This window comes from Odontesthes bonariensis, chromosome 1 (assembly GCF_027942865.1).
Source record: "Odontesthes bonariensis isolate fOdoBon6 chromosome 1, fOdoBon6.hap1, whole genome shotgun sequence".
Lineage (NCBI taxonomy): Eukaryota > Metazoa > Chordata > Actinopteri > Atheriniformes > Atherinopsidae > Odontesthes > Odontesthes bonariensis.
The window spans coordinates 1,372,988-1,394,813 of record NC_134506.1 but is presented as its reverse complement, the minus strand read 5'-3'; the positions used below and the strand labels follow the sequence as shown (position 1 = coordinate 1,394,813).

Sequence of the window (21,826 nt, the reverse complement as noted above, 5' to 3'; positions counted from 1 at the left end):
TCAACTGATCACCACCTGGTGGTGAGTTGGCTCCGCTGGTGGGGGAGGAAGCCGGTCAGACCTGGCAGGCCCAAACGTATTGTGAGGGTCTGTTGGGAACGGCTGGCGGAATCCTCAGTAAGGAGGAGTTTCAACTCCCACCTCCGGCAGAGCTTCAACCATGTCCCGGGGGAGGTGGGGGACATTGAGCCCGAATGGGCCATGTTCCGTGCCTCCATTGTTCCGACCGGAGCTGTGGCCGTAAGGTGGTCGGTGCCTGTCGTGGCGGCAATCCCCGAACTCGCTGGTGGACACCAGTGGTGAGGGAAGCCATCAAGCTGAAGAAGGAGTCCTATCAGTTCTCTTTGGCCAGTGGGACTCTGGAAGCAGCTGACGGGTACCGACAGGCCAAGCGGAACGCGGCCTCGGCGGTTGCTGAGGCAAAAACTCGGGCTTGGGAGGAGTTCGGGGAGGCCATAGAGAATGATTTCCGGACGGCCTCGAGGAGTTTCTGGTCCACCATCCGGCGGCTCGGGGGGAAAGCGGTGCACCGTCAACACCGTGTATGGTGCTGCTGACTTCAACTAGGGACGTCATGAGTCGGTGGGGGGAATACTTCGAGGGCCTCCTCAATCCTACCGACACGCCTTCCGATGAGGAAGCAGAGTTGGGGAGCTCGGACGTGGGGCCTCCCATCTCTGGGGCTGAGGTTGCCGAGGTGGTTAAAAAACTACTCGGTGGCAAGGCCCTGGGGGTGGATGAGGTCCGTCCTGAGTTCCTCAAGGCTCTGGATGTTGTAGGGCTGTCTTGGTTGACATGCCTCTGCAGCATCGCGTGGACATCGGGGGCAGTGCCTCTGGACTGGCAGATCGGGGTGGTGGTCCCCCTCTTTAAAAAGGGGGACCGGAGAGTGTGTTCCAACTATAGGGGGATCACACTCCTCAGCCTCCCTGGTAAGGTCTTTTCAGGGGTACTGGAGAGGAGGATCCGCCGGATAGTCGAATCTCGGATTCAGGAGGTGCAGTGTGGTTTTCGTCCTGGCCGTGGAACAGTGGACCAGCTCTATACCCTCGGCAGGATCCTGGAGGGTGCATGGGAGTTCGCCCAACCGGTCTACATGTGTTTTGTGGACTTGGAGAAGGCGTTCGACCGTGTCCCTCGGGGATTCTTGTGGGGGTGCTCCGGGAGTATGGAGTGCCGGACTCCTTGATATGGGCTGTTCGGTCTCTGGATGACCGGTGTCAGTTTTGGCGACCTCAGAATCGGGTCTCTGCTTTTTGCAGACGATGTGGTTCTGTTGGCGTCGTCGGACCGTGACCTTCAGCTCTCACTGGAGCGGTTCGCAGCCGAGTGTGAAGCGGCTGGGATGAGAATCAGCACCTCCAAATCTGAGACCATGGTCCTCAGCCGGAAAAGGGTGGAATGCCCTCTCCGGGTCGGGAATGAGATCCTTCCCCAAGTGGAGGAGTTCAAGTATCTTGGGGTCTTGTTCACGAGTGAGGGACGAATGGAGCAGGAGATTGACAGACGGATCGGTGCGGCGTCTGCAGTGATGCGGGCTCTGCACCGGCCCGTCGTGGTGAAGAAGGAGCTGAGCCAGAAGGCGAAGCTCTCGATTTACCGGTCAATCTATCTTCCTACCCTCACCTATGGTCACGAGCTGTGGGTAGTGACCGAAAGAACGAGATCGCGATTACAAGCGGCCGAAATGAGTTTCCTCCGCAGGGTGTCTGGGCTCTCCCTTAGAGATAGTGTGAGAAGCTCGGTCATCCGGGAGGGGCTCGGAGTAGAACCGCTGCTCCTCCGCATCGAGAGGAGTCAGATGAGGTGGCTCGGGCATCTGGTTAGGATGCTTCCTCGACGCCTCCCTGGTGAGGTGTTCCGGGCCCGTCCCACTTGGAGGAGACCCCGGGGAAAACCCAGGACACGTTGGAGAGACTATGTCTCTCAGCTGGCCTGGGAACGCCTCGGGGTCCCCCCAGAAGAGCTGGAGGAAGTGGCCGGGAACAGGGACGTCTGGGTTTCTCTGCTCAAGCTGCTGCCCCCGTGACCCGATCCCCGGATAAGCGGAAGATAATGGATGGATGGATGGATGGATGGATGGTGGTGGAGTAATACAACTGGTGAGGGGCGGACATTCAGTACCCCAAGAGGAGTGGTCTCCCTCACTATGATATTTGCCATCCACGCCCTTAAAATAACTTTCTCTCATCAGCCAACAATGTGCCAAACACAGGTGATAGGTACAATTTGTAGCATACACAGAAGAATCACGGCGTCGATACGTCGCTATCTCAGGGGCAAACTCAGATAGCGTCTCATTGCGACTGCCATCGGAGCAGAGGGCATAGGAAGTACAAGTTAAAGGATCAACTTCACCAGGCACTCCTGTAAAAGCAACAGGCTGTGTATCTCACATACAAACCAGACAAGAAGCATCGGTAACAGATCTGACAGAATAATTCACCAATTGATACCAAACGTTGCGCGTCACCCATGGTTTTGTAAAACATTTCTGGAGTTGCCACCAGGAGAGGCATCTTTAAGATGACCTGTATTATTGCTGCCTGTGAAATCAAGATAAAATATGCACATGCTGGTTACAAATAATAAAATACAAACAACAAACAGTTTCTGCCATTGTTCGCTCGTGTGACGACCACGTCGCTTCATCGTGAGGTGAGGATGTCTCGATTTTCAGTGTCAGAGGTTACTAGAACTTAACACACTTTACTGCTGACTCTTTTCTTTGTCCTTCAGGGCGAGTTGGTTAGGCTGATGTATGTCATGCTGGAAGTCATCTATTGGTTCTGGCCCCTTCTTACAATGACTGGCGTGAATCCAGGTTGCTCTCTCTGCGACTTTAACAGCTGTGTGGGTGACCAGTAGCACCTGGAACAGGCCAGGAAAAATGTCTGTGTGTGTGTGTGTGTGTGTGTGTGTGTGTGTGTGTGTGTGTGTGTGTGTGTTTTATCACCCATTGGTGGAGGCTCTGCTGGGTCATGACATCCGGAACCCGCCTCCCACCCTCAGTCAGCCTTTTGCTCAGTTTCATCACTTCTCAGCTGTGGACAGTCCTTCTTCCAATGTCCGGTCTGGCCATAGTAGAAACAAACATTCAACCCCCCCTCTCGTGTCCACGTACCCGACCTCGTCCTCTGTTTCCGGGGTGACCTGTCATACCATCAACTGCTTGATACATGGTCATGGCTGCCAAATGCATCTCCTTTTCAGTTTTGTCCCTTTTGGTTACAGGTCTCAACTTGGTTCTGGGCATGGCAGGCATATCACATTGAGATCTCCAAAGTCCAGGTTGTGGGGAGAGGAGTTTTGTCACTTGTGTTAAGAAGTCTTGGGCTTTTGCACTGGTGAACTCAACTTCTTCCTTTTCTTCATCATCAGACTGGTGTAACAGGTGTTTTGGGGAAGGTGGGATTTCTCCCGGAGTGAGGACTGGAGAATTGGCCACATGCTTGTGGTGGGTCTGGTAGTTGTTGTCGTTGTAGTTGTTGTGGAGGGCAGGAGTCCAGGTCTGGGTTCGGCACAGCGAGAGCTCTCAGGGTGGGGTAAAGATGTGCGGATGAAGAAGAAGAAGAAGAAAAAGTGTTATCAGTGGAGTATGGTGGTGGTTTAAAAGGAGATTAAAATCATCATTCCGTCCTGGCATTTCTTTAGTGTTTTTCTTTCTTTCTCTTAATTCACTTTCCTTTTTCCAACATTCTATACCTTTTTTACATTCCTCCAACTATTCCCAATATTTAACCTTAATTTTCTTTTTCTGCTTCATAACTTTCTCATATTCGCAAACCTTTTCTTCTAATTTTCTTATTTCTGACATACTGAAATAAAAAAAAATCCATCCAATATCTAGTCCATTTTACAACTCCATATTTCTTTTTCATTTCGTCATACTTGGGTCTCCCGGGAGGGTCAGAAGTCTGAGACTTACTGTTTCCCATTCTCGGACTTGGAATGGGGGAATATATTCCTTACTCATTCACCACTGACAAATGCAACTCGTTTTCTCATTCTTCCAAACAAAAATCGACACCATCTAAGTTATATCTCTATCTATATCTCACCATTGACAACTCCACCCTGTTTCCATCCCCCCACAGTCGCAACCTTGGAGTCATCTTTGACAGTAACCTCTCCTTTGACCATCACATAAGCCAAATCACCAGAACTGCCTTCTTTCATAATATTGCCCGACTCCACCCATCACTCTCCTTCTCTGCTGCTGAAACCCTCATTCACGCCTTCATCACTTCCAGAATTGACTACTGCAACAGCAACCTCTACGGAACACCATCCAAAACTTTAAATGAACTACAGTACATCCAAAACTCTGCTGCACATCTGCTCACCCACATCCACACCCGTGATCACATCACTCCTGTCCTCCAGAACCTCCACTGGCTCCCAGTTCCACAGCGTATTCAGTTCAAAATCCTCCTCCTCACACACAAAGCCCTCCATAACCAGGCCCCGTCCTACCTCACTGACTTGCTCCAACGCCACAATCCATTCCGCAACCTCCGTTCATCTGATGCTAACCTCCTTACTCCACCATTCAGAACCAAGCACCCAACCTGGGGAAACAGAGCCTTCTCTGCAGCTGCCCCCTGGAACTCTCTCCCCAAACACATCCATGACTGTGCTGACTTGTCCACCTTCAAATTTCTGGCAAAAAAAACACACTTTTTTAAAATTGCTTTTAATGTTTAACCTCAGTCTAATATGTTTTAAGTGTACTATTTTATATTATTTTTCTGATTTTATGTTGTTTTTATGTAAAGTATTTAGAAAAGCGCTTTTAAATCAAATGTATCATTATTGGGGCCTGCCATAGCATTGCATAGGAGCAATGCTATGCAGTGCCTCCATGCAAATGCATGGCAAGGCACCTATTACTATTCCGTTGACAAAAGTCTATGGGATTTAACATTGAAAACGTATCTCTTTATTTATAGGTATTTTTATTCTTCCGTCCACATTAATGCGGGCCCTATGGGCCAACAATATATATATCAAAACGACCGGCTCGATGAGTTTTTGCTGGCTATTACTTTTATTGAAGATTGGAGTTACCATGGCGACGTAATAAGCATAAAACAGCCCCCCAAAGCCCCCCTAGGAATAAACAGGGGGATGACCTGGAAAAATCATAAAAAACCCAAATGTTTGAGCAGTTACTGTGTCATCATGCGTTAACCTAGAAACGCCATTCAAATGTCAGTTTGTAGATACGTCCGTGCTGTGTTCAGAAGTGAAGACGCCATGTCGATACCTGCTACGGATTTCCCACAGCATGCCTCCAAGCGACCCAAAGTTTTGGCCAAAATCTGCAAAATTTGAATTTTTAGAGCACAACTGCCATTTCATTAGAGTCTGGGAAGAGCAAGAGTTCTGACCTCAGATTCATTTTCGAATCGCCCTCACGCCTACAGATATCGCTCCAATGCCATTATGTACTGTCATAATATAGGCACGCATGTTGGGATTCATAAAATGTTTTCATATTTCATCTAGGGCTGACCGTTTGCTCTCAGAGCCCCTCAGAGCAAAGAGATGTCGGGGCTCAAAGACCTCAAATCCCCATTTTAATTCATCCAATTCTCAGAATCTCAGCAGCTCCTGCAGCCCTCCTTTCTCTCATCCATGCTTTCACTGTGAATGTGCTACAGATCTGAAACGCGGGAATATTGAAGTCCAAAGGCGTCCCTCGCTCATTCTGCGAGAATTTTTTCCGTAGCTCTTACGGTTTCCGAATGGGAAGCATCTGTTCGTAGAGGTTTTTTGTCTCTGAGAAGCCTGGGTCTCATATAATTAGTGTAGCAGCAGCTGGGGAGGGAGATTAATTACCATATAAACAAGGCTATTAGTGGCCCAGCCAGTCCTTTGAAGTTTCAACAGCACAATTAACTGCTTTAAAGAGACAGTTCGGCGCTTTAAAGTGACAGTTCGCCTCTTTAAAGGGACAGTTCGCCTCTTTAAAGGGACAGTTGGCCGCTTTAAAGGGACAGTTCGCCTCTTTAAAGGGACTCTTTAAAGTCGCCGCTTAAACTGTCCCTCTTTAAAGGGACAGTTTGCCGCTTTAAAGGGACAGTTCGCCTCTTTAAAGGGACAGTTCGGCGCTTTAAATTTTTCAATTTAAACGGCTTTGATGCCGTTTAGGCTTCAATGCTTCTTGTTTAGGCTTTGCGAACCATTCCTGAGCAGCCGTGATTGGTTGAGCGATACACACACTTTGGCAGGCCCCTTCTAAATTTCTTCAGAAATTTTCTAGTTATTATTGGGGCCTGCCATAGCATTGCATAGGAGAGCATTGCTTCGCAATGCTATGCAGTGCCTCCATGCAAATGCATGGCAAGGCACCTATTACTATTCCGTTGGCAAAAGTCTATGGGATTTAACATTGAAAAAGTATCTCTTTATGTATTTATAGGTAGGCTATATTTATTCTTCCGTCCGCACTAATGCGGGCCCATAGGGCCCGCACATCCCAACAATATATATATCAAAACGACCGGTTCGATGAGTTTTCACGGGCTATTACTTTTATTGAAGATTGGAGTTACCATGGCGACGTAATAAGCAAAAAACAGCCCCCCAAAGCCCCCCTAGGAATAAACAGGGGGATGACCTGGAAAAATCATAAAAAACCCAAATGTTTGAGCAGTTACTGTGTCATCATGCGTTAACCTAGAAACGCCATTCAAATGTCAGTTTGTAGATACGTCCGTGCTGTGTTCAGAAGTGAAGACGCCATGTCGATACCTGCTACAGATTTCCCACAGCATGCCTCCAAGCGACCCAAAGTTTTGGCCAAAATCTGCAAAATTTGAATTTTTAGAGCACAACTGCCATTTCATTAGAGCAGGGGTCTCCAACCTTTTTTCCTCTGAGAGCTACTTTAACAAAATAAAAATGGCTGAGAGCTACTTGTGTTTTGTAACATTTATTATCATTGCTCATTTTGAACAAACTCAATAAGCCTTCTTTTCCTGAACATTTACAATATGTTACTGTCCACATCTCACATTCTGTATTAAAACATCACAAAAATAAAGAACAAAAATTGCATTCACAATAAAAACCATTTAGTTCAGTTCAATATTGAGCAGTGAAGTTGTGTGTGTGTGTGAGTGTGAATGTGTTCAGAAGTTCAGCCTTTTTAGCTAGTGAGATGACTGACACTGCAAGGAGTCAACAAGCGTTCATTCTAGAACATGCGTTCTAGAATGCGCTGCTGAGGGTGGCAGCACGTTGGAGTAGCTCTGTACCTCACATTGAGATTTTTCTTTTTTCTAAATTTCATTCCTGTTATTTCTTGGAAGAAATTGCATTTTTTGGACAACTGTTCCTTCCTGCCTTGGATGCTGTGCAGCTGGATTAATTTTTCCCAATACTTTTGTATATTTTACTCTTTTGTTATGATGCATAACCATAGCAACAAGGTGGTTTACAACAGGGAGCAGCTGATTAACATTGGAAAAGCAGAAATAATTCGACAACTGAAGCCAGAAATCCCACTGGAATTGAAAAGGAGGCGTCGTGGATGCAGAGCAGGAGCAAAGAGGAGAGAAAGAAAGAAGAAGTTCAAACCATCTCTGCCATCCATCATCATGGGCAATGTAAGATCATTAGCTAACAAGTTGGATGAACTTCTAGCCTTGACAAGGACTCAGCAAGAATATCGGGAATGTAGCATTATGTGTTTTACTGAGACATGGCTACAGGATCATATCCCCGACTCCAGCGTCTCTCTGCCGGGCTTCCTGACTGTACGAGCAGATCGAGATTTAAAGAGTAGCAGGAAAAGGAAAGGGGGTGGATTGGCAGTGCTTGTCAACAACAGATGGTGTCACCCAGGACATGTTACTGTGAAGAGTCGTCTCTACAGTCCTGACATTGAACTATTGGCAGTAAGTTTTCGTCCATATTATTTGCCAAGAGAGTTCACCAGTGTTGTTTTGGTGGCTGTTTACATTCCACCCTCAGCTGTTGCCGACACTGCATGTGATGTCATCAGTTCCGTTGTTGCTAAGATACAGACTCAACACCCCAATTCTTTTGTGGCAATATCTGGTGATTTTAATCATGCCTCACTCTCTGCTACACTGCCAACTTTTCAACAGTTTGTCAGCTGCTCTACCAGAGAAAACAAGACATTGGATTTGTTTTACACAAATATCAAGGATTCATACATTTTGAAATCAAGACCTCCCCTGGGTAAATCAGATCACAACCTTGTTTTTCTCTGTTCAGCATATAAACCCCTTGTCCAGAGACTACCTGTCACAAAAAGGACTGTTAGAAAGTGGTCACATGAAGCTGAAGAAGCCTTACAGGATTGTTTTGATGCAACCGATTGGATTTCTCTTTGTAAGCCACATGGAGAGGACATTAATGCCATGACTGAGTGTGTGACTGACTATATAAACTTCTGTGTGGACAACACCATCCCCACCAGAACAGTGAGATGCTTCCCTAATAACAAACCCTGGATCACCAGTGAGCTAAAGGAACTATTGAACAAGAAAAAAAGAGCCTTTAGGGAGCGAGACAGGGAGTTACTGAGGAGTATACAGAAGCAGCTCAAAGTCAAGATCAGAGAGAGCAAGGAGGTGTATAGAAAGAAGCTTGAGAGTAAACTGCAGAGGAACAATATCAGAGATGTGTGGTCAGGAATGAAGAAGATCACAGGCCTCAAGCAGAGGGAGGATCGGATGGATGGAAGTCTGGACAGAGCAAATGAGCTGAACACATTCTTCAACAGGTTCAGTTCAGGAACAAGCTCACCATCCTCCCCTCCTGTTCCCAGCCAAAGAGACATCCCACCCTCCTCTGACTCACAGCTTTCCTGTAACATCTCCACCTCCACCTCAGTCATGGATTCTTCTGCTTCCACTAGTTTGTCTTCAACCCAATCAGGAGATGCTGCGGTCCCCTTTGCCTCCCCCTCCCACTTTTCTGTTTCTAGAAGTCAGGTGAAGAGGCAGTTGAAGAGACTGAACCGGAACAAGGCTGCAGGTCCAGATGGTGTCAGCCCCCGAGTCCTGAAGGCCTGTGCAGAGCAGCTCTGTAGGATTCTGCAACACCTTTTCAACCTTAGCTTGACCCAAGAGAAGGTACCACTGTTGTGGAAGACATCCTGTCTGGTTCCGGTACCAAAGAAAACTCACCCTTCAGACATCAATGACTACAGACCTGTTGCCCTGACATCCCACATCATGAAGGTCCTGGAGAGACTCCTGTTGACCCACCTGTGTAAGCAAACCAGCACATATCAGGACCCCCTGCAGTTTGCTTATCGCCATGGAGTTGGAGTTGAAGACGCTATCATACACCTGCTTCAACAAACCCACTGTCATCTGGACAAAGCAGGCAGCACTGTGAGGATCATGTTCTTTGATTTCTCCAGTGCATTTAACACAATCCAGCCTGATCTGCTTCGTCTGAAACTCCAGAAGACTCAGGTGGAGGCCTCAACAATCACCTGGATTAATGACTACCTGACAAACAGACCACAGTTTGTCAGACTGAAGAATTGTGTGACTAACCAGGTGATCAGCAGCACAGGAGCACCACAGGGGACTGTACTCTCACCATTCCTTTTCACTCTGTACACTTCAGACTTCCAGTACAAGTCAGACTCCTGTCATCTACAGAAATATTCAGATGACTCTGCAGTTGTCGGGTGTATCAGAGATGGACAAGAAGCTGAGTACAGAGAGCTGGTGGACCGCTTTGCGGCATGGTGTGGGAACAGTCATCTCATCTTGAATGTTAACAAAACAAAGGAGATGATTGTAGATTTCAGGAGAAACAGGGTCAGATCAAACCCTGTTTCCATCATGGGAGAAGAAGTGGAGGTGGTTGAGGAATATAAATACCTTGGTGTTCATCTGGACAACAGACTGGACTGGAGACACAACAGTGAAGCAATCTACAAGAAAGGACAGAGCAGACTGTACTTCTTGAGGAAGCTAAGGTCCTTCAAGGTTTGCAACAAGATGTTGCAGATCTTCTACAAGTCTGTTGTTGAGAGCGTCATTTCCTCTTGCGTCATCTGTTGGGGCAGCAGTATCAGAACCAGGGACCTAAAAAGACTCAACAACCTGATAAGGAAGACTGGTTCTGTTCTGGGGACGACTGTGGAACCTCTGGAGACAATAATGCAAAGAAGGATTTTGCGTAAAATCAAGAGAATTATGGACAACCCTGAACATCCTCTCCATGAGACTGTTATCGGAAAACAGAGTCTCTTCAGTCAAAGGCTTCTTCAGATTGGATGCAAAACGGACCGCTACAGGAAATCCTTCCTGCCCACAGCCATCAGCATCTATAATAACTCCTTGATTTAATTTAGCTACATCAACATTTAATTTCCCTCTGGGATAAATAAAGTATTTTTGAATTGAATTGAATTGAATTGAAGAGAGGTGTATGCTGGAGTGTATCCACTTTAGTTCACTCTTATGGAGTCATTTAAATGTTCATCAGTCAGTCTCGTTCTGAGCTTTGATTTCAGGACATTCATGTCAGAAAAAGCTGACTCACAGAAGTATGTAGACCCAAACAAAGCAGACATTTTCAGAGCTGCTTGGTGAAGATTTTCATAATTATCTGGCTCTACCAAGCTCCAGAAATGCTGTGAATGCTGCTGAGACTTTAACTGCACATTGTTTTGAAGGTTTATAACCTCCATTTCCTCAGGATCGACACAGAAAAGTTCAGCCATCTGTCCTGAAATCTCACTTATGTCCACATTCATGAAAGGGTTGGCCATAAATGTCACACAGGGCTCAAGTTTCTCAAAGTCACTGAATCTGTCAGCAAACTCCTGTCCAAGCCTTGATAAGAGGTCAGGCTGCACCTGTGTGACTGTCCAGCATATTTGAGATAGAGGGGAAGTGCTGAAATCTTCTGCTTTTCACTTGCTGAATGTACAATGACAGTTTTGCACTGAACGCCTTGACAGCACTGATCATGTCACATATATTTTTACCTTTGCCTTGTAACTGTAGGTTCAGGTGGTTAATTTTCTCATTTACATCGGTCAGCCAACTCGAAAGACTGTTCGCTGGGCGCAGCCATTGTTTACCTCTCACTGAAACGTAGCACATCTGTCGTCACTAGGTAGCCCGGCCTCCTAACCCGCTCCTCATGATTTGATTGGCCCGATTAAGTTTAGATTTTCAGCCTCGCAAAACGACCACAAGTGACTACACCAGCCTGGGAGCAAATTCAATTTGCGGTCGCTAAGGGCGTCTAGATTTCTAGGCTACCTTCTCACATCACCACTGACTGGCAAATAACTATTGGGAGTGTTGGAAGGGGCGGGACACTGTGAATTTTGATTGGACACAAATTTAAGTAGATTTGCCGAGAGACCAATCAAGTTTTCAAATTAATGTATGATTCATTGGCCCTGGCGAGCTACTTGGAAAGGGGCGGCGAGCTACTGGTAGCTCGCGAGCGACGCGTTGGAGACCCATGCATTAGAGTGTGGGAAGAGCAAGAGTTCTGACCTCAGATTCATTTTCGAATCGCCCTCACGCCTACAAATATCGCTCCAATGCCATTATGTACTGTCATAATATAGGCACGCATGTTGGGATTCATAAAATGTTTTCATATTTCATCTAGGGCTGACCGTTTGCTCTCAGAGCCCCTCAGAGCAAAGTGATGTCGGGGCTCAAAGACCTCAAATCCCCATTTTAATTCATCCAATTCTCAGAATCTCAGCAGCTCCTGAAGCCCTTCTTTCTCTCATTCGTGCTTTCACTGTGAATGTGTTACAGATCTGAAACGCGGGAATATTGAAGTCCAAAGGCGTCCCTCGCTCATTCTGCGAGAATTTTTTCCGTAGCTCTTACGGTTTCCGAATGGGAAGCATCTGTTCGTAGAGGTTTTTTGGCTCTGAGAAGCCTGAGTCTCATATAATTAGTGAAGCAGCAGCTGGGGAGGGAGATTAATTACCATAGAAACAAGGCTATTAGTGGCCCAGCCAGTCCTTTTCCGATTTAAAGGGACAGTTCGCCGCTTTAAAGGGACAGTTCGCCGCTTTAAAGGGACAGTTCGCTGATTTAAAGGGATAATTTGCCGCTTTAAAGGGACAGTTTTTCTCTTTAAAGGGACAGTTCGCCGCTTTAAAGGGACAGTTTGCGTCTTTAAAGGGACAGTTCGCCTCTTTAAATGGACAGTTCGTCTCTTTAAAGGGACAGTTCGCCGCTTTAAATTTTTAAATTTAAACGGCTTTGATACCGTTTAGGCTTGAATACTTCTTCTTTAGGCCTTGCGAACCATTCCTGAGCAGCCGTGATTGGTTGAGCGATACGTACACTTTGGCAGGCCCCTTCTAAATTTCTTCAGAAATTTTCTAGTTACTATTATTATTATTATTAAAGCTGCTGTACCACATGATATATCAGTGATAATAGTGGGAATGATTCCATTAAACTTCTCTCTGATAATTTTATTGGTGAAGAAGCTCATGAAATCATCACTGCTGAGAAATAAATTATTATTATTTATCCATCCATCCATCCATCCATTATCTTCCGCTGGTCCGGGGATCGGGTCACAGGGGCAGCAGCTTAAGCAAAAAGACCCAGACGTCCCTGTCCCCGGCCACTTCCTCCAGCTCTTCTTGGGGGACCCCGAGGCGTTCCCAGGCCAGCCGCGAAACATAGTCTCTCCAACGTGTCCTGGGTCTTCCCCGGGGCCTCCTCCCAGTGGGACGGGCCCAGAACACCTCACCGGGGAGGCGTCCAGGAGGCATTCTCACCAGATGCCCGAGCCACCTCATCTGACTCCTCTCGATGCGGAGGAGCAGCGGTTCTACTCCGAGCCCCTCCCGGATGACCGAGCTTCTCACACTATCTCTAAGGGAGAGCCCAGACACCCTGCGGAGGAAACTCATTTCGGCCGCTTGTATTCGCGATCTCGTTCTTTCGGTCACTACCCACAGCTCGTGACCATAGGTGAGGGTAGGAACATAGATTGACCGGTAAATCGAGAGCCTCGCCTTCTGGCTCAGCTCCTTCTTCACCACGACGGGCCGGTGCAGAGCCCGCATCACTGCAGACGCCGCACCGATCCGTCTGTCAATCTCCTGTTCCATTCGTCCCTCACTCGTGAACAAGACCCCGAGATACTTCAACTCCTCCACTTGAGGAAGGATCTCATTCCCGACCCGGAGAGAGCATTCCACCCTTTTCCGGCCGAAGACCATGGTCTCAGACTTGGAGGTGCTGATGGTCATTCCAGCCGTTTCACACTCGGCTGCAAACCGCTCCAGTGAGAGCTGGAGGTCACGGCCTGACGACGCCAACAGAACCAAATCGTCCGCAAAAAGCAGAGACCCGATTCTGAGGTCGCCAAACCGGACCCCCTCAACGCCCTGGCTGCGCCTAGAAATTCTTTCCATAAAAATTATGAACAGAATCGGTGACAAAGGGCAGCCCTGACGGAGTCCAACCCTCACAGGAAACATGTCCGACTTACTGCCGGCAATGCGGACCAAACTCTGACACCGGTCATACAGAGACCGAACAGCCCATATCAAGGAGTCCGGCACGCCATACTCCCGGAGCACCCCCCACAAGAGTCCCCGAGCAACACGGTCGAACGCCTTCTCCAAGTCCACAAAACACATGTAGACCGGTTGGGCGAACTCCCATGCTCCCTCCAGGATCCTGCGGAGGGTATAGAGCTGGTCCACTGTTCCACGGCCAGGACGAAAACCACACTGCACCTCCTGAATCCGAGATTCGACTATCCGGCGGATCCTCCTCTCCAGTACCCCCGAAAAGACCTTACCAGGGAGGCTGAGGAGTGTGATCCCCTTATAGTTGGAACACACCCTCTGGTCCCCCTTTTTAAAGAGGGGGACCACCACCCCGATCTGCCAGTCCAGAGGCACTGCCCCCGATGTCCACGCGATGCTGCAGAGGCGTGTCAACCAAGACAGCCCTACAACATCCAGAGCCTTGAGGAACTCAGGACGGACCTCATCCACCCCCGGGGCCTTGCCACCGAGGAGTTTTTTTGACCACCTCGGCAACCTCAGCCCCAGAGATGGGAGGCCCCACGTCCGAGTTCCCCAACTCTGCTTCCTCATCGGAAGGCGTGTCGGTAGGATTGAGGAGGCCCTCGAAGTATTCCCCCCACCAACTCACGACGTCCCTAGTTGAAGTCAGCAGAGCCCCGCCCTCACCATACACTGTGTTGACGGTTCATAGCTTCCCCCCTCTGAGCCGCCGGATGGTGGACCAGAATCTCCTCGAGGCCGTCCGGAAGTCGTTCTCCATGGCCTCCCCGAACTCCTCCCAAGCCCGAGTTTTTGCCTCAGCAACCGCAGAGGCTGCGTTCCGCTTGGCCTGTCGGTACCCGTCAGCTGCTTCCAGAGTCCCACTGGCCAAAAAGGCCCGATAGGACTCTTTCTTCAGCTTGACGGCCTCCCTGACCACTGGAGTCCACCAGCGGGTTCGGGGATTGCCGCCACGACAGGCACCGACCACCTTACGGCCACAGCTCCGGTCGGCCGCCTCAACAATGGAGGCACGGAACATGGCCCATTCGGGCTCAATGTCCCCCACCTCCCCCGGGACATGGTTGAAGCTCTGCCGGAGGTGGGAGTTGAAACTCCTCCTTACAGGGGATTCCGCCAGCCGTTCCCAACAGACCCTCACAATACGTTTGGGCCTGCCAGGTCTGACCGGCTTCCTCCCCCACCAGCGGAGCCAACTCACCACCAGGTGGTGATCAGTTGACAGCTCCGCCCCTCTCTTCACCCGAGTGTCCAGGACATACGGCCGCAAGTCCGACGATACGACCACAAAGTCGATCATCGAGCTGCGGCCTAGGGTGTCCTGGTGCCAAGTGCACATATGGACACCCTTATGCCTGAACATGGTGTTCGTTATGGACAGTCCGTGACGAGCACAGAAGTCCAACAACAAAACACCACTCTGATTCAGATCGGGTGGGCCGTTCCTCCCAATCACGCCCCTCCAGGTCTCACTGTCATTGCCCACGTGAGCATTGAAGTCCCCCAGCAGGACGAGGGAGTCTCCCGGAGGAGCACTCTCCAGTGCCTCCTCCAGGGACTCCAAAAAGGGTGGGTACTCTGAACTGCCGTTCGGTGCATAAGCACAAACAACAGTCAGGACCCGTCCCCCCACCCTAAGGCGGAGGGAGGCTACCCTCTCGTCTACCGGGGTGAACCCCAATGTACAGGCGCACAGCCGGGGGGCAATAAGTATGCCCACACCTGCTCTACGCCTCTAACCGCAGGCAACTCCAGAGTGGAAGAGAGTCCAACCCCTCTCAAGGAGGCTGGTTCCGGAGCCCAAGCCATGCGTCGAGGTGAGTCCGACTATATCTAGCCGGAACCGCTCAGCCTCGCGCACCAGCTCAGGCTCCTTCCCCAGCAGAGAGGTGACGTTCCACGTCCCAAGAGCCAGCTTCAGTAGCCGAGGATCAGACTGCCAAGGTCCCTGCCTTCGGCTGCCGCCCAGCTCACACTGCACCCGACCCCCATGGCCCCTCCCACAGGTGGTGAGCCTGTCGGAAGATTATTATTTAATTATTACTTATTCTTCTCTATCAATGATGAATAGTAAGTAGTTCTAGTGTTACTTCTATGTCTTTACAGACAATTTGAAATTCCTCAAAGTTAGTGGAACAGTATTTTTTTTTTAACTTTCCAGTTGTCTTTAAGGTACGCAGTAGTGCTGGGCGGTATACCGGTTCACACCGAATACCGGTTTATAATTTCGTTATCTTGGCCAGGACTCCCTGGCAGAAGAGTTATTGTAACTCAAGGGGACCATTTCCTGGTTAAAGAAAGGTTAAATAAAAAATAAAAAAAAAATGATATGAATTTTTAATATACCGCCATACCGGTGTATTTGATTACACAACAGGGGGAACGCTACGTTGCGCGACATTGTTTGAGACTAGGGATGCAAATGATTAATCGATTTTAGATTAATTGTCGATCAAGAGGTTGCTCGAACAAAATTTATTAATCACGATTAATCGCTAGAGGGCGCTACTGTCTGTAGTAACTTGAACAGAGCGTGAGAACGAGAGGTGAACAGTGAACCCTCGCGAGATGTGAAATGAAGCGGGCGAACAGAAGTGCTGTGTGGGACAATTTCAACATTATTAATGCAGGCAAAGAAGTCAAATGTTCGCTGTGTCATGCGGTATTGAAATACAACAGTTCAACTAGCTCACTCAGTTATCATTTGAACACCGTGCACGGAGCTGTCCTGCATGGCACCCGTGCACCTGGTCAACCTACAATCAAAGCTACACTGGGAAGGCGAGCGTGTGATGAGAGAAGGGCGGAGGGCATTACAGAGAGCATATGCAGCATGATAGAGAGAGATTTGATGCCAATCAACACAGTTGACGGTGCAGGATTTCAGGATCTCATTGCGATCCTAGAGCCAGGCTACAATATCCCTTCGAGGCCATCAATAACCTCCCGCCTCGAGGCTCGCTACGAAAAAAGGTAGAGTGAGCTTAAAACAACGCTAGCTACTGCTACTGCTGTAGCTCTGACAACAGACTGTTGGACGGCTCTAACAACAGAAAGCTACATTACCGTGACGTGCCACTACAACGACGAGAATTGGCAGCTAAAATAGCCTAGATGCAGTTTCTTCATAATCTATAGGCTCAATAATATTCTGTTTGGCTCTCTATTTAATTTCCTTTATTGTTTTTTGTTTTAAATGTCTAATGTTTCAAATGCACGAACTGAGCCAGTCCTTAATTTATTTCTTTTTTTAAAAACATTTTTTATTAAAGAATGTATTTTGTTATACCACAAAAAACATGTCTGCTTTCTTTTCCTAATGCATAATTACTTGAGGAATATGTAATATAATATAATACAATATAATTATCATAATATAATACAGTGGAAACCGCTTATAGTGATCACGTTGGTCCAGAGCCAATTTGAACACTATAAGCGGTTGATTACTAAAACCGAAGTTGTATTACAGTACAGGTATTTCATTTATTTTTTATGGAGAATATCATCTAAATGCCATTTGTATCGTTTTTCAATGAGAAAAATTAAATAAAACGGATAGCTTCAGTATTTACTGAATTTTATTATCATGCAAGTTTAATTACAGTACTGCGCAGTGCGCAGACATACTGTAGGCTAACTCAAATACAGTACGTTACTTATTCTCTGCTGTGCCGCCGGTGCATTTTTTTTCTTACAAGTCAGAAAATAAAGTTTGAATTCAATCCGCCTTTCAGCACCCCTGCTCGGATCTATGCTCCTCTGTGCCGGTGTTCTGTCGATTTGTGCTACTTGGTGTGAAAACGAAACTTAGAAAATCGGCTTGGCGCATGCGCAAAACCACAAAGTAGCAATTCTCGACAAGTAGGAGAAATCGAATGAACACCGGCCTCCCATCTTACAAGAACCAGCCTGGAGCTTCCAGCGGTCACACACGCATTCAATCCGCTCTCCAGCACCCATCCTCGGACACATGCTCCTCCATGACTTCCTTTTTCCAGCCATGATTCGCGCGCTTGCTGCCCGGTGTCAACTCGTTACGTTAGCTAGCGAGGCAGAAGCAGACGTCCAGAAAGGAATCAAGGGAGTAAAAAATAAAATAGCTACACGTAGTTTTAAAATTATTTTTGCACATGTTTACATTCATAAAATGGCCAAAAATGAACATTATAAGCGGATTTCTTGATCACTATAAACGAATTATTTAAACAGCATTTGTATAGAAATGATTCCGTCCCAAGCCTTTTGATCCATATAAGCGGTTGATTACTATATCCGTGACCACTATAAGCGGTTTCCACTGTATATACTTTTTGAATTCAGTGTTTTAACTAGCTGATATTTTTAAAGGCCCTATTGAAACACTGAAATTCAGGTGAAAAACGCCGCTTATCAAATAATCGTAAGTCGATCGATAAGATCAGTCAACTAATGATTAATGAATTAATCGATCATTTGCATCCCTATTTGAGACGGGACCCTTTTCAGTGTTGCGCTTCTAAACACGCATGTTTACTGTCTGGGTGCGAGGTGGTAATAAGCACTTGCGTTACGCGAATGTGAAGGTGGATTGCAGTGTTTCCCACACATAGACTAATTCGTGGCGGTGCGCCACAGATTCAACACCGGCCGCCACATATTGCGTTTCGTTATTATTATTATTTTAAACGCTATTTAAAAAGTACTCGTATTCGTTAAGCTGCATTTCCTTTCCCTGCTCTCCCTCCGTCTCTCTGTCAGCCTACACACACACACACAGCCCCTCCCCTCCGTGCACACCGCGTGTGTCTCCATCAGCGAGATACAAAATATTTTATATTTTGAATACGATGTTGTCCCGTCCCGACCCATAGCAAACAAGCGATTACGCCTTCTTTATAAAGTTAACTAGTCGCAAGTTTGCCGTTTAAAAAAAAAAAAAAAAAAAAAATGTAGTTGGGTTGTCGAGGTCTAAACACTAGCAGCTGTGTATCAAATAAAGTAGGTTTTTTAAACTCTTACACTGAATGTTTGCTGCTTCAATCCAGATGAGTATTGAAAAATATTTTCCGCAATTGAAAAAGAGACGTGCGTGTTGAGGATGAGGAGCAGCCTGAACCGGAGGTATCAGTCTGAAACAGCTGAACAGTCCCACCAGTGTAATTAGCTATGTTATTCATTTGTTTACAATGAAGATGTGAATATTAATACAATAAAGTTCTGTGTGACCAATTATTAACGAAGGAATTATTTTGAAGAATTTTTATTTTTATTTTTAATTCGGTTCTCAATCTGTAGAAAATGCTGTGAACACCTAATTATGCATGAAAAAAAAAATACCGTGAAACCGTGATACCGTGAAAAAATACCGTGATATGTATTTTTGGTCATACCGCCCAGCACTAGTACGCAGCTGTGAATTCCACAAAATCCTGAAAATCCACCTTCTGCTCTGTAATCCATCTGTGACTACTAATTTGACAGATTAAGATATTAGATGGGTGAGAGTGATGTTTAAACTCTTTGAATATCTTAAGGCCACAGGATTCTAACAGCAGTGTGAAGAAACCTTCAAGGTTAAAGAAAGTGTGTTGATAGAAGCTTTTCAGATAACCTTTGATTTATTTTTTTCTGCTTTTCCTAGGTAGAGCGAGATCAACAGTATGAGCTCTCCCAGTCACAGCGGCCCCCAAAACCAAAGGATTCCTACCTGACTGAACAGGTTTTCTCATCTCACCCCTTCAGCCCCTCTGTCAAGGCCCATGTAAAAGGCAGCCTTCTGTACACTGACCTAAGGCCTATCGGCTTATCAGATGGCAAGCGCAGTCAGGCATCCTGGACCATTAAGGAATATAGATGCAGTCCAGGAGAAAAGGGAAACCCGCTCACAGCTCTGGATTTGCAGGTATTGAGCCATTCAAATTTAATGTAAAACCTCAGGAAATGAGCCCAGTTGCTCTTTTTCAGATATCTAAACACCTTTCACTTTTATGTAACATTTTCATTGTATTGTTGCCTTATTGTTATAAGAGTTTTATTAAACAGTATATCAATAAGATTCTCTGATTAGGCTAATTAAACAAAGACCAGAGCAGGTGCAAGAGAGTGTACCATTGTCATTCAGTTTAGGCATTATAGTTCAATAAGTAACAATTATTTTTTTTTGGGTTATTGGGCATCTCTCCCCAACTTGACTTTGAGATCCTGTCGATTTACACCACCAAAAGGATGAGTAACAAGGGGCAGCACAGGTGAGAGTCCAAGAGGCACTGTAAATGAGTATGACCAGTACCCCATACTTCCACAGCACCCCACAGAATGGACAGGGACGTAAGCCTTCTCCAAGTCCATAAAAAAAGACTCCCATGACCCCTAGAGCCAGTGACGTGCGGTCAATCCTGGAAAAAATATAAAATTAACAAATAAATTAAATGGCTATATTTATCAAATGGTTTGAACTATAAACTGATTTTCCATTTAAACAATTTTGATTGTTTTTAATTAAAAATCGCGGAATTTTCACATTTCCATTCAAATACGGGGAAGAGCAGCAGCAAGCTGAGCCTCACCTTTGATTGCACAATCCCTCACAAACTGTGCTCTACCATGCAATGAGAGTGTGTTACTGTCTCTCCGTATGTTGCCAATAAAATGTTTCGGCACTTTTGATATATGCCCCCCCGACCTTCCATAGTTTAGCTGATGTATATAATATATGTGTGTAACCTGTTTCGCACTGGGTGAGGCAGGCATTTCTCTTGCTTCAAGGTAGGGGGCACTCGTGAGCCCAGAAATTCTTACGCTACTCCGCAGCTGCAGAGTAAGTGACAGCGAGCTAGCAACAATCTTAGAGTCCATGGTTACAATTAGTGAAAAAAATTCCCCTCTGGCTCTGCCTGGTTTCAGAATGGAGGATTTTATATCCAAGCTCAAACTATTTTCTAAATTGGACTTTCAATCAAAAAAGGGGGTAATAAATAAAGGAAGATCAAAACCAGAGCTGAAAGGTTTGCTTCAGAATACGGAACAGAAAATGACCCGCTCTTTTCAAACAGAGTGGTACGCGCAAAAAAGGCTGACTTAGTGGATGTCCAGCAAGGAACCGCTTTTTCTGCTTCCCTGCCTTCTTTTCTCAACCTGTGACAATGTCTGGACTCAGATGGGATATTGTGACATGAAGAATTTGCAGAGAAGCCTCAGCAAACATGAGTGGTCTACCACTCACATTCAAAGCCAGATCGCGCTAAAAACTTTTGGGATCTCCAGGATCGACTTGGCTTTGGAGACTGAACATCAGCATCCACAATGCTAAGGTAAAGGAGAACCAAAATATTTTGAAGGATCTCATCAATGCCACCTGCTTCCTTGCCAAGCAGTTGCCGTGGTAACCCTTGCTGTCAAATGGTGAATAATTTACTCTGTTGAATTCATATATTTGTAAATCTGATTCTGAAGGAGTCAGTGCCTCACCACACGTCACTGCCTAGAGCAGCTCTGTGAGGATAAAGATTTGGTCCACTGTTCCACAACTTGGACAAAAAGCAAACTGTTCCTCCTGAATCCAAGGTTTGACAATTAGTTGGAGCTTCATTTACAACATATTGGAGTACATTTTTCCACGTAGTCTGAGCAGTGGGATCCTTCTATATTTTGAATATGCTCTCTGGTCTCTCTTTTTTTTTTTTTAAAAGGGGACTACCACCGCAGTCAGCCAATCGCCAGTCTGAGACTTCTTATGTGTTGCATGGAGATTCAGGATCTTCCCCGAAGTTCTCAGACACTGCGTCCTCAGTGGAGTACCTGGTGGCTGGATTAAGGTGATTCTCAAAGTCCTTTTACCACGGCTCAAAAATATTCCAAGCTTGGGTCAGCAGTTCTCCACCCAGACAAAAATACAGCCTTGGATGGGCCTTATTTTCCCTTTCTGAGTAGCTGTTTGCAAGAAAGTTTGCAAGAAATTGACTCCAGGGCAACCATGCCAATAAGCAGGTCTTCCAGTTGCCGCCATGACGGGCAGAGGAAAACCATATGGCCACATCTCCTGGAAGATCCCTTCACAATGGAGGATCTGAACATGGCCCATGTCCCCAGCCTCCCTAGTTACATGTTGAAAATTCTCTCATAATAATCTCTCCCTCCCACCATATCCAACTCCTCACCAGAGCAGGTAGCTCTTCGCATCTCTTTACCCGAGCATCCAGGACATATACCTGTAGGTTTGATGATGCAACTACAAAATTAATTGTTAATCTTTGGCCTAAGGTGACTTAGCACCAAGTACTCTTATGGGCCACCGTATACTCAAAC

The 21,826-nt window shown here is 46.7% G+C and overlaps 1 protein-coding gene across 1 annotated transcript in view; it reads left to right on the top strand.

Annotated features, from left to right (window-relative positions):
* Positions 1-21,826, top strand: part of minar1 (membrane integral NOTCH2 associated receptor 1) — a 66,131-nt gene that overhangs the window by 31,915 nt on the left and 12,390 nt on the right. Inside the window, exon 4 of the mRNA XM_075457618.1 lies at positions 19,164-19,424. Coding sequence (XP_075313733.1) covers positions 19,164-19,424 — 261 coding nt within the window. The remainder of the gene's footprint in view (positions 1-19,163; positions 19,425-21,826) is intronic.